The following is a 12,932-nucleotide window of genomic DNA, read 5'->3' on the forward strand; positions in this document are numbered from 1 at the left end:
AATAATATTATATGATAAACATAAACTGATTATTTGTTTAACACTGTTTCACTTTAATGAAAATAAGCGACTGTTCGATTCTGTTTTAAAGATTAGCAAAAAAAAAAAAAATATTTGAACACCCAAACGAGAAATTCTCGTCTTCCTATTAACTTTCTTTCCTAATTAATTTTTTTCACGCGGCATACACTGAATTTCGATCACTTCAGATGACACATACATACACGCACATATGAAATATCGCGGAAGAAAGATAAATATATCGCGGCAAATAACGTAAAATATATATGATTTTTCGTCAAGTATATACTCTCTCTTATAATTGGTATAATCAGGTACAAGGATATTTTTCTTTTTGGTCGACATATATATATAAATATATTACTTTTTTATCGAGTCGTCAAGGATAATTAAAAAAAATTTTTTCCCGAAACAATACAGATAACACTGATGTTTAAATGAAAATAAGAAAAGAAGGAGGGGGAAAAATTCGACTAATTTAAAGAGTCCGCAATCATACAATTATATGCATTCGAAATAAAACTTATCTTCTTTCGTATACGTTTTAAAACAGATTGTTGAAACCTTGTAGAATATTAATTACAAAAAAGAAGCAGAGCCATAATATTTACATTGTTTATTGTATTTGATTAAGAAAGTTGGTTTCGCTTGAAAAAAAAGCGAAGGTGCACAGTTTTATTTATTGCTCGCACAGTCACTTCGATTAATTTCAATCCGATTATTAACACCAAAAAATTTTTCCACTAAGAGTAATAATAACGAGATGGGGAAAGGATGGCGAGTGCGCATTGATGACGATTAAAATTGAGTCGAAACGAAAAGAAAAAAGTTAGCAGCGATTAAGGATTGAAACCAAGGTTTCGGAGGTGTGCCGCGAGCGCGTATGCGTCTGACGTCACTAATTACAATTGGCGGCCTTCGTCTTCGGGTTAGATCATGCGAGGATCGAGCGAACCGCATCTTCGTGTTTCAGTCCCGTCACGGATCAAAGTAGAAGCGTCGACTCCTTGATTCGACGAAAAAATAAATACGAGGAAAATTAAGAGATGGCCAATCGTCGTCGTAGCCCAACAATCCAACGTCTTCTCTTTTTATTCGTCTCTTCTTCTTCTTTCACCGTTTTCGTTCACAAGAAAATTCGGTTATTGGTCAGAGAAGTTCACAGCCGAGGAATACGAAAGGAGAATCAATACGCGTAATGCCGCCACCCCTGTTGCCTACCGTTCCGAGCGAGCTACCCTTGAAAGCCGAGCACCCGTTTTATATACAACTTTCCTCTACCCGACTTCTCTTATTAATTAATCCTCCGACGCGTTCATCACGACCAAGACCACTTTCACCACCATCGCGCGATCATGGCGGTGGCGGTGGCGGTGGCGGTGGCGGTGGTGGTGGCGACGACGACAACGATGAGGACGACAGCAACGACACGACGACACGGCGATGAACACTACGATGATTCTAACGGCAGGCGACAACGCCTGCGCATGCGCCAATCTCGGAAACAAGTGCCACCGCCATCCCGCATTTCCCAATAATCTTTCTCACCGAAAGTATCGTAGATACGATCGAAACCTAAGGTCTTCGCGTAGTCAGCTGATCACCCCAAAACAATAAACAGCCGTATCCGAATTTATAACGTTATTTTTAGCCCGAAGGAGATCAAGAAATAAAAACGTTTGTGCTGCAGCAGCACGAGCATTACACGTACCATACGAATTATAAGTAATTTTTTTTCGATTCGTAAGAAGATATTTGCATTTTCAATATCACAACACGCGATTTGACAAGGAATTGTGATTTAATAAATAAAAAAATTAAATCACTAAAAGAATATTTCAGGACGAAACGATTATCGTAATACGATTCGAATCGAGAAAAGAAAGAAAGAAAGAAAGAAAATAGAAAAATAAAAAATAGAATGAAATAATGTAATGCAAAGTAAATCGATTATGATGGATCTCACGATTGATAAACGATGCATTTTTGTATAATCGAACGGATAAACCATCCATGCCATTCCAGCTGAAATGGATGAGACTGTGACTAATCATGTGCGTGAACCAAGCTTATACGCGTTATACTCGGTCGATTAACCGAGGATTGTGACCACGTTAGTCTTAACATATCGATAGTTTTTATCATTTCGATTTGATGGCTCAATATTTAATCGAATAAAAAAAAAATAAAAGAGAGAAAGGAAAAATTAGAATAGAAATAAAAAAAAAGAAAGAAAAAGAATAATTCGAAGAGAAACACTTAATACTCTCCTCTTTTTCTTTTCTATTTCATTCTTTTAATCGCCTCCTCTCCTCTTTTTCTCTTCTTGAAAGAATTTACTATTTCTATTTAATTGCCGTCCATCTATAAAGAATATCTACCTCCTTCTCATTATGCGCACCCTTCTGCGTTACGGTTGACAACGGTCTGACCGCACTGCTCTGTCGCTGTTGCTGTTGACGTTGATGTTTCTTTGTTGCGTTGTTAGCCTGTATCAATACACGCGCTTGTGTCACCCTAGCTTGCGCTCGAAGGAGTACTTCCGCTTCCTGTCCCCGCCTCGAGTCCGAGGCCGTCCTTGACAATTTCGTCGAACCTTTCTTCGTAACGATCCCTGCATTTCCCGTCGAATTCCTCGTCGCATCTCCTCGGTGTAACGGAGACCTTTTTTTCGGTGCAATTCGCCGTGATCATTCTAATTCCCTTGTTCTTTTTCTTTTGATTTTCCTACGATTTTACCGTTAAACTCCCGTGCCTTCGACACGATTCCCGTTTGTTCCCGCCCGATTCTAAGATAACATTTTACGCGACAATATTCAATAAACGAGACACGCAACGAGAGAGATTTCAATTTCATCGTTTCGCGAGCTAATCGAACAAATGGACAAGCGAACAGGAATTGAAAAAGAGCTTGAGAGTATAAATAGATTAAAGTAAAATTAATAAAATGGAAGGATAAAGTGATTGAGAAAAATACATTATATAAATGACAAAAAAAAAAAAGAGAAAAGAGATAATGAAGAAAACACATGAGAATAATATATGTGTTGCGAATATATCATAGAAATAATTGCATTTCGAAAGAGAGAGAGAGAGAGAGAAAATGTTACCCCTCGGCCTCGTTATCCGTCACGTTTCGAAGTAGATCCTCGTGTTCCCTGTATCGGTGAAGGTCCGCGTATCGAATTTCCGGCTCGAAATCCGAGCTAAACTCCAACTGGCGCGTTCTAGCTGCAAGAGTGTCCATTTCGATGGCCTTGACCTGCTGTTCTAACCGTTGAAGCATATCCGTGCTCTCGATAGCCGAGCCTTTCCTAGGCTGTTTCAGGATCAGTTCGAGATTGATCGGGACTTTCCCGTCGTCGGTGCGTTCGCGTTGAGACGAGACAATAGGTTGAACGATCTTCGAGTCTTTGAAAGCTTTCAACTTCTCCTCGAGATTCGCGTCGATGGCCACGCTGCTCTCCGAAGGGGGAGTTTTCCTCCCAACGAGGCTCGGCGCACGTTCAACGTCCGACGACTCCTCCCGAGGGAGACAAGATTTCACGCCGATCCTCTTTTCCACCACTCGCAAACTCTGACCGCACTCTACCAACTCCCATTGCTTCAGATTGTCCACGACAGGACGAGGCGTAGCCGCATACTTTCCGGGAGAAGCGGATGGACCGATTTGCTCTTTCACGGAGTGGCGTTCACCGATTTGTTTCCCGCTCTCCTTCCCCCCCGCCTCGAACCCTTTCCGCCCGATTTGCAATCGGATCGAATCCCTGCTCGGTTGCATCCGACTGAACAACGATCTCTCTTGATTCTCCATTACACAAGATTTTCGATTATATTTCCAAATAATTATCGCGCGCGTCGTCGAGTTTCTTACGTATCGATTTTGTATTCGCGGAAGAGGGAAGGAAACGGTCAGATTTCGATCGTTCTCCGCATAATTCCGTTCAAACCTCGATCAATATTGCCAACTCTTCAATAGTCGGACCCCCTCGTCGATGGATCAGGCGTCTACGGGCGGATGGGCGGCAGCTCGATTTCTCTGTTAGAAAAACATGCGTTATCCTCGGTTAACGGTTGCGATCGTTGATTCGCTTCGCTGGGGCGAACGATCTTCGTCGACGAGGGGACGATTACCAGTCTTGACACATTTTTTTCACATTTATATATATATGTATATATACCCAAAACCCGAGCAGAAGGAACGAGACACGATTCAGCCGATTATCCTTCGCCAGTCTTATACCTTTCTCTAATTGGCAACAGTGACATATATGAATATATATGTATATACACGTATGAGTATGCGTGTGTGTGTGTATATATATATATACACATATATTAAGTACCGACAAGCAGAAAGCAACGACGGCAATAACAGGCACACTTGATGAAAGACAGAAAAGCTTTTTCGACCGATGAAAAAAATCTTGGAATTCTAATATTTTGATTTCAAATTTTCAAAAATTCACTTGCCGATTTAAAAAATAGTTAAAGCGCGATAAAGGCGACTGGATTTAAAAACGAATCTTTAATCGTTTTAATTATATCACTTTCATTGATAAAGATCGATAAAAGGGAATGAATTGATAAATGAAAAGAGAGAGAGAGAGAGAGAAGAAAACGAATGGTAGTGAAACTAATGATATCACATGTATATGATACTTAGCCGTACATGTATATCGACTGATAAAAACACGCACGCGTATTTCTAAGGTGTTGATTTGTCGATCTTCGAGTTTTATTTTTTTTCATTCGCTTATCGCTCGGTGGCCGCGAATTCGCGCTCGAATATTCGAGAAATATACGCGCACATTTTTCTCGAGAAATAAACTCGAACTCGGTGGAAGTGAAAATTAGAGGGAAAAAGAAACAAAAAAAGAGCGGAAAAATTCGATAAGAAAAAAGCCAATTGTTGTTGCGAGACAGATTATATATATATATATATATATATACAGTTTCGATGGAAAAATTTAACTCGTTGAAACTGTTTCGAGTATAGGTTAATAAAGGTGTGATAAGAAGTATGTGTCTCTCTCTGTCGCGAGCAATATCACGGTTGGCCTCGACTGGCGGCGCGATTGGTGAGAATAAAATACCCTCAATTTATCGCGCAATCTACGGAAATTTATACGTTGATTCGTTCCTTCATTGTCGAGAAAAGAGAAAAAGGAAATGATAAATGATGAAGAAAAGAAAAGACTTTCGAAAGAGAATCGGGGGATTGGTTGATCGATTGTTGATCGATTATCGATTGCTCGTAATTATTTAAAAAAAAAAAAAAAAAAACGTATCTCTCTTGTCCAAGGAAGACCGATCGATAGAATTTCAAAGAACACACAGCACTGTGAAGAAAACGTGGCTCGAAATCGCCGAAAAGATGGAAAACGTACAGCCTGAGGTTGTGCGTCAATAGACGGCTACGAACAACTGGGTCCATTTCCCGAACGATAATAACTCGACCAACCACCACCTCGACTTTGTTAGACCGTTATCAATGATAGATGAAGATAAGCGATAACCGCCTACCTAACTTATTTCGGATTCCAGCCTAACTTACAACAAGAAAAATATATTTGTATCATCGTTGAAATTTTTCCTGTTTAATTGAAATTTTTTGTTTTTTTATTCTTTTTTAATTACAATAAGTTTAGAATTATAGTAACAATGCGAATATATAGTTTTTACGAATTATAGTATCATAAGATTATAATTCTTTTATAAGTCTTTTCATACAATTCTTATATGGAAAACAAATGTTTATCTAAAAGGATCATTTCACGCGTTTCTCAGAATATTAAGTTTCTTTCATAATAACATTTTCTAATCGATTTTCAACCGAATCGATATCGATATCCGTCATTCGTACGCGATGACAGGCATAAAAGAAAGAAAAAAAAAAAGAGGCAAGAAAATAGACGATTATAAATGTGTTTTTTACAAAGTCAGAGTGTGAGATTCGATCGATCCTTCCGTTCAAACAACTCGCCAATGAATGCACATTGGAATGGAGCAAAATTAGAAATAGGCTGCATCGAAAAGATTTGTGAACAGTTGTGTCTCTGGAGCCTGGCCAAAAGTAAAATTTTCAAGTATCGTATCGAATTCTTTTTTTTTCAAAATTTTTCAACAATTTTCCATTCCATAATCGATAACGAGGAAAAAGATCAAAAAGAGGATCAAAAATAAGAAACATTGAAAATCACGAGAAAGAATGTTGAAGCGAACTTCGAGAAAAATGAATGGGATTACGAAAGAATCCCATTATCGAGGTATACATGTGATCCGAGCAGATAAATTGATTATCGAACCGATTAAGCCGTATGCGTTCTTTCGTTCGAAATATAGAGAGTGCAGCGCGTTATAAATCGCAGTTAAGAATCGAACAGGTGGCCGGCAAAGCTGAGCCGAAAACGTAATATATCTATTCTCGCCTGATCGGGTATGATCGAATACGTTCACCCGTTCATGCGAATTCAGCACAGTGCGTGATTGAAATTCACCGTTATGCAACACGAGGATTGAAATAAATAAAAGAAATCAACGAATACAGTTACTAATAGTAACCAATGTATTAAGCAAATATTTGCAAGTATTTTCGTAAAATATATGACGAGTAGTATTCTTTTCATATTGATCATCTTCATTCACAGATTCCAAAGTTTGTTCGTTCGATGTGCAAAAATGCATATTAATCCGTGACTCGAAGCAGAAGAAACATTTATTGAAAAATAACAAACGTGTTATTAATTAAACTTGAATTATCAAAAACGTATTTCACATTCGTGGAGATTTTTAATTGAGAAAATCAAAATCGAAGAAAAACGAGCACGGGAATTATTTATTCGAGGGAAATAATCCGTCAATTCCGTCCGTTTATCACCGGCTTAACTCTCGAACTTATCCACTGAATGATCTCGATTTGTCTTTTATTCGAGAAAATATTAATTACTCGTGTAAAATTGATTGTGAATTGGCACTAAAAAAAAAACGACGGAATGTTTATAACGGCCGCGCCGTTCCGTCTTTGGCGTGGCCGAGCCACGATATGAAAATTTCTCACGAATGCGAGACACAAGCGTGTAGTACACCAATTGCGGTCAACTGTGTTCACAATCGACGAAAGCAGTGCTCGTGACTCACTCGGCCCGACCAACAAGTCGATGGTAAACTCTGTTTCTCGCCTTTCGTCTCTCACCTCTTTCCCAATGCGGTCATCTATCATGTCGAGAGCTCAAAGTGCAAGTACCGATAGCAGGTCTGTATTCGACCGCTTCGGTACCCGTACTGCCATCTTTTCCCTTTTCGAGAGGTTCGATTACTTACTTGAAATTAGGTATTCGTCTTTCTATTATCGCATCGATATTATCCCCGAAAAACACTTCTCTTCTTCTCTTCTCCTTTCGTTTCGAATCCGATATTCGAATTTAATCTTAAGTTTATTTTTAGTTTCAATTTTTTTTTTTTCTTTTTAATGTTGAGTGAATCGTATCGGAAATTCACAAAGAATAGATAGAAAATGATAAAGTTCTATATATCGATAAAGTAATAAACGTATATCTGTAATGATTTCTCAGGAATTTTTTATATAGGACTACTAATACTACTATTACTACTATTGCTTCTAAATTTAATTACAATAGCTAACTTTTTGTATAAAATTGCATTTTTTTTACATCGAATAAAAACGTCAAAAATTAATAAAAAGTTAAATAGATCGAGTTACACGTTTTACAAATGTATATCAAATATATATTTTCTTAATGATTATTGTATTTCAATTGTGATTGAATTGAAACGAGAGGGGAAAAAAGGATACAAAACTTGTTCATTGAATGTATTCGTTGAATTATTTTTGATAATTCACATAAAAAAAGTCAAATTAACGAATCCGTAATTAATCTACCGAAATCATGTGTTTAAAAACATTTAAACGATAATTTCTTTTTTTGTCATTTTTTTAGTATTGGCTTGAAATTTAGAGAAGATTGTAAATCAAACAGTTTATTTATATGTCTTTTTCGACATTGTCAAAAAGAGATTTGTCAAGATAACGGAATCATTCATATATCAAAGGAAATATTTAACGGATGTAAAGTTTATACATATTCTTAAAAATAACTTAATTTTATAATTTTATGATTATTAACAGAGTTTGTTTATGATGTTATTATATGATATCACCGTATCATAGAATAATAAAAAAAAAATATATATATATATAAAATATACTCGATAACAGTAGAGATTGATGATAACCAGTTGTGAAGACAATTTGAAACATCTTTAAACTAAGTGAATCAGGAAACAAGCGCTATTAATTGTTTATCATGCATGCTCGTTCCATATGACCTAACGCTAGCTTCCAGTTACACGAGACTCACGAATGAAAATATTGAAGCTAGTTTACATAATTCTTCGTTAATTGATATCGTGTACGCAGTTGCGAGTTTGGAATAGGAACGGTTTTTCTTCACGAATCGTCACAAAACTTGCGTTGACAAATTTTAATACTCGATATACTTACATATTTCATAATAAATATAAACAATATTCCTCGAAACATTCCAATTTCGACTAATTAATTTTATTAAATTTTATTAAACCATCAAAAAATTAAACTAGCTTTTTTGATCAAATATTTTTTAACTGAGTACAAAACAGTAAACAATAAAAAAAAGAATTGCCATCATTGTGATAAAATGGAAGATTCTCGGAATTCTCGATTATTGCCCAAAAAATTCAAGATTATTCAATTTTTTTAATGTTGTTTGTAGCGTAAATTCCACAATATGGGATTCATTGTTGTTTGAATCAGCGTGTTTTGAACAGTTAGAAAAAAAATCATTTTTATTAACATCAGTATTAAACGATACGTACAGTGGGGGAATGTCGATTCGTTAAATGAAAATGGCCTTGATGAAACTCTCATCCAATGTCCGTATGAACATTGCCTATGTATATACAGATGGACAGTCCCCTGATGGCTATCACGGAAGTGAATCGTTTAAAGTATATTTGAGCCGTTGTTAACCGGTGTCTCCGAAACATAGTTTATCGCTATGGAACAATGCATTTTTTTCTAATTTCATCATTAATAAATTTCACGATCGATAGTTGATAAAATCATCCTTATATTCCTTCCATACGTATCAATTATATTCACGTTTCGATTTCTACTTATTTACTTAAATATTATAAATAGATATTTTTTTTTATAATTAGAGATGGATCAAAATTTTTAGATTTGTATGAAATTTATGAAGTTTCGAAACTTTGGAAATTCAGAACATTTATTTTCCTTTCTTTCCTTTTTCCCTAAGAAATATTGTTTTATTGAAAAATAACAAAATTTTATCGAATAATTTTAATAAATTTTTATTTTTGAAAATAAATGATTTGTAGTCAATAATTGTCTTTTTGTCTAAGAAAAAATTAAATTTTATTGTTATTATTTATTGCTTTATTTGAATTAATTAAATTAAGTCAATAATCTACATGAAAATTTAATTGAATTAAATATTATTAATTAAATAAAAAAATATATTTTTATAATATTTTTTGCAAATTTTCAATTTTCAAAAAATTTCAATATAAAAAACTAAAACTTGCTGAAAATCCAATACAATTAATTTTGATTTTGTTAAAATATTAATTTAATTAATGTAATTATTTATTTTTTGTTACTCTTTTATAAATAAAATTTTAGCTAATACTTGTATATAAGAATATTGAAATACATATATATTCTAGTTGTTTTGCATTAAATTAGACAACATTAAAATGTTTTATTTCTAGAATTATTCCTAATATATAAATCTTTGATGATAATATAATTGAATTATAATAATTTGAATAATTTTTTGTCATCTTATATATGAATCAAAAGTAATATCGTTGATAATTATGGGAATAATTAATTGCAAAATTTTGGTTAAGAACTCACTTAAATATTATAACAAATAATATTTTTTTTTTTAGATATGGTAAATATAACCAGCGATGTTATAAGTAGTCCCTTATTATTATTTTTTGTTATTCTTATTTTTTCAGGATCATATACAAATCCTGAACAAAATATAGAATGACATCATTATATATTTAAGTAGACTCTTTTGATGTTCGATCTTGGAGAAACCAAGTAGGAACAAAAAGAATCCATATGATAATTCATACGTGTGTTTAGTGATGGTATACGAGTGTTAATCGTATATTCAAAGGCAATATTAGTCGTATACCTAACAAATAAATTCATTTCGTTTGGCTAGTCTAATAGCGTAATGAAATCGCGTATCTAATTTATCATATATCAAGGTTAAACATGTTTCATAACCAGTACATTTTAGTGATAAAAAATATATAAATTCGAGAATTTCAATTCTTGGCAATTGAATGGATATTTTTCTTCGAGAAGAATTAAAAAATGAAAGTAAAGATGTCGATTAATATTGAAAATAATAATTGAATAAATGCGAAATTATCGGATGTTGTTGTTATACTTATTGACAAAAGTTAAGAAATATAAAGAAATTCGCCAAGGATTATTTTGTTTCTTATCTTTTAAAATCAATTGATTGAAATTAAAAAGAAAATAAAAATTAAAAATATAAAGAGATAATCAATATATTATTATATAATATTCATAAAATATTCATTTAATTAATCTAATACAAGATTTTGCTCCTATTCTTGACAATATTTTCATTAAATCGATTTTATTGGTTAAAAAAATAAATTTCCAATTAATCTAATATAATCCAACAAATGCGAATTTAGATTCAAAATTAGATATTGGCTATTTAATTACATTCACATTTTATTAATATAAAATTATTATTAATTTGGAAGAATTTTTTGGAACGTTGTCACATTAAAAAAATCATTTTATTCAAATTTTTTCATTCTTAATTATAGCATATGAATTTATATATATACAATATAACGATATATTAATTTATCTATTTGTTTCAAGAAAGAATTAGAAAGTCTGGTTGGAATTGATAAACATTTAATTGAAATTATTAAATGGTCGAGAATTCTATGAATAAGAATAAATTATTTATTCTGAAATGATTTCAGATGTAACATACAACATTCTATTATAACCATTTATATAAGATAACAATTTAATTAGTAATTTTAAGTATTTGAAACATATAAAATTTAATAGTGATAATGTGATAATTTGGTTGTTTTTCTTAAAATCTTTATCTCGCTAAAAATAGAAGAAACTATAAATAAATTCGTACATCACGATATTTTATAAAATTCATACATTGAAATAAAATACATATATACTTATAGTATATAAAATACATTAGAATTAATACATTGTGTTTTAAAATCATATTGAAAAAAATATCAGTAAATATTATTTCAATGATTGAAAACATTTTTAAATTTTAAAAATTAATTAATTAACATTCTCTTTGGGAATCGTGAATGTAATTAATAGAACAAATATTTATGTAAAAAGATCATAGTTTTATGAATATAAAAAATGAAAAACTTATTTCTTGAATTTTATATATCTTTATATATTATGGACATTTTGTACATTTTTATATATTCAAATTTTGCATAAATACATAAACATTTGTAATTAAATAATCAAATCAATTCTTAAATTTGAATCTAATTGGAATGTTAAATATTAAAAATTTTTTTTTATCAACTTATCGAAATTAATACAATAAAAAAAATATAAGAAAAACACGAAAATATTATCAAGAGAGCACAAGCTGAATCTTACATTCGATAATTAAATAAGTATCGTGCAATCATGAAATTTAAATTATTTTTAGTAAAATTATAAAAATTATTGATATTTATACGTTATTATTATTTTTTTTTTGTAAAAATATATATAATCTGACTATAAAAATATCTTTTTAAATTTTTCTCCTACATATTTTGTTCTGTTTCTTTGAATCGATATTATCTTTAATCTTTATAAAAATTATATTCGAAAAAATTTATAATGCTTATATACCTATGTTATTTTTTAATTCTAAGCTATTGCCATTTCAAAGGATAAAAAGTATAAAAAAAAAATTCGTCAACAATTGCTTTTTAACTTCATACATCGAGAAATGTATGTATGCGCATAGGTATAGATATATTTAAGCGGAAACCGATGATACGTAAACGCGAGCTACAATGCGTGCTGCGCATTCTTGAACGGTGAAAGGAAAGGAAGGAGAAGTTGCTACGCCATGATGTGACGCGCCATGCGCCGATATAGGTATCGATAGATAGCGATTCTTCGATAGAAAACCTCGAAATGAATTAGTACGTGTCTACAGTTATAACGTTTAAATGGATAAAAAGCATAAATGTATATAAGAAATTCTAGAAGAGTATAGAAAAAAATATGCAGAATTCTATGATAGAATAAATATCGAGAATACATTTTATCCTTATCGAATTTGGGATGTAAATATGTTTTTTCTTTTTATATATATATATATAAAAGAATATTGAAATACGTGTCACCTCTGTCTTGTATATTTAATGCAAACCATCGAATAAACATCTGACACCTCTGTAAATCGAATGTTTTTCCGATGAACAAAAGTAACGTGTGTTTCAAAAGAAGCACTGATGAAAACAAAAGAATGTTTCACCGCTATTAGATACCTAGGGAGAATTTATTATTTTGCCACAAAGGAAGCAATTGTCGCAGTTGGAGGTTACTTACGACTATTTCTCTATGTTTCAACGTTTCGTTCTTTTTCAAACCATTAAATTGTTGAAAATAACAGCATAATTTTAAAGTACATGCTCGAATGGATGATAGAACTTGATCCCAGAACTTGAACTATTTTACCATGTTTCTTTATTTTGCGAATCGAATATTTGACGACCAATCAACATATGCCAGGATCAATCATAATATTGACAGGAATCAATAA

The 12,932-nt window shown here is 32.3% G+C and overlaps 1 protein-coding gene across 14 annotated transcripts in view; it reads right to left on the reverse strand.

The window, feature by feature from the left end:
- LOC410717 (serine/threonine-protein kinase MARK2) overlaps positions 1 to 12,932 on the reverse strand; it is a 47,593-nt gene that overhangs the window by 20,639 nt on the left and 14,022 nt on the right. For 10 of the 14 annotated variants that reach the window (XM_006570602.3, XM_006570585.3, XM_006570589.3 and 7 more), the window contains exons 2-3: positions 3,132 to 4,060; positions 2,403 to 2,685 (exon numbers count right to left, since the gene is read on the reverse strand). The exons of 3 other annotated variants lie outside the window; for them this stretch is intronic. In XM_006570602.3, coding sequence (XP_006570665.1) covers positions 2,403 to 2,685; positions 3,132 to 3,835 — 987 coding nt within the window. In that variant the 5' untranslated portion in view covers positions 3,836 to 4,060. Of the gene's footprint in view, positions 1 to 2,402; positions 2,686 to 3,131; positions 4,061 to 5,411; positions 5,446 to 12,932 lie in introns of those variants that run through there. One more of the 14 variants, XM_016912913.2, reaches the window with a different exon arrangement.

This window comes from Apis mellifera, linkage group LG1 (assembly GCF_003254395.2).
Source record: "Apis mellifera strain DH4 linkage group LG1, Amel_HAv3.1, whole genome shotgun sequence".
NCBI lineage: Eukaryota > Metazoa > Arthropoda > Insecta > Hymenoptera > Apidae > Apis > Apis mellifera.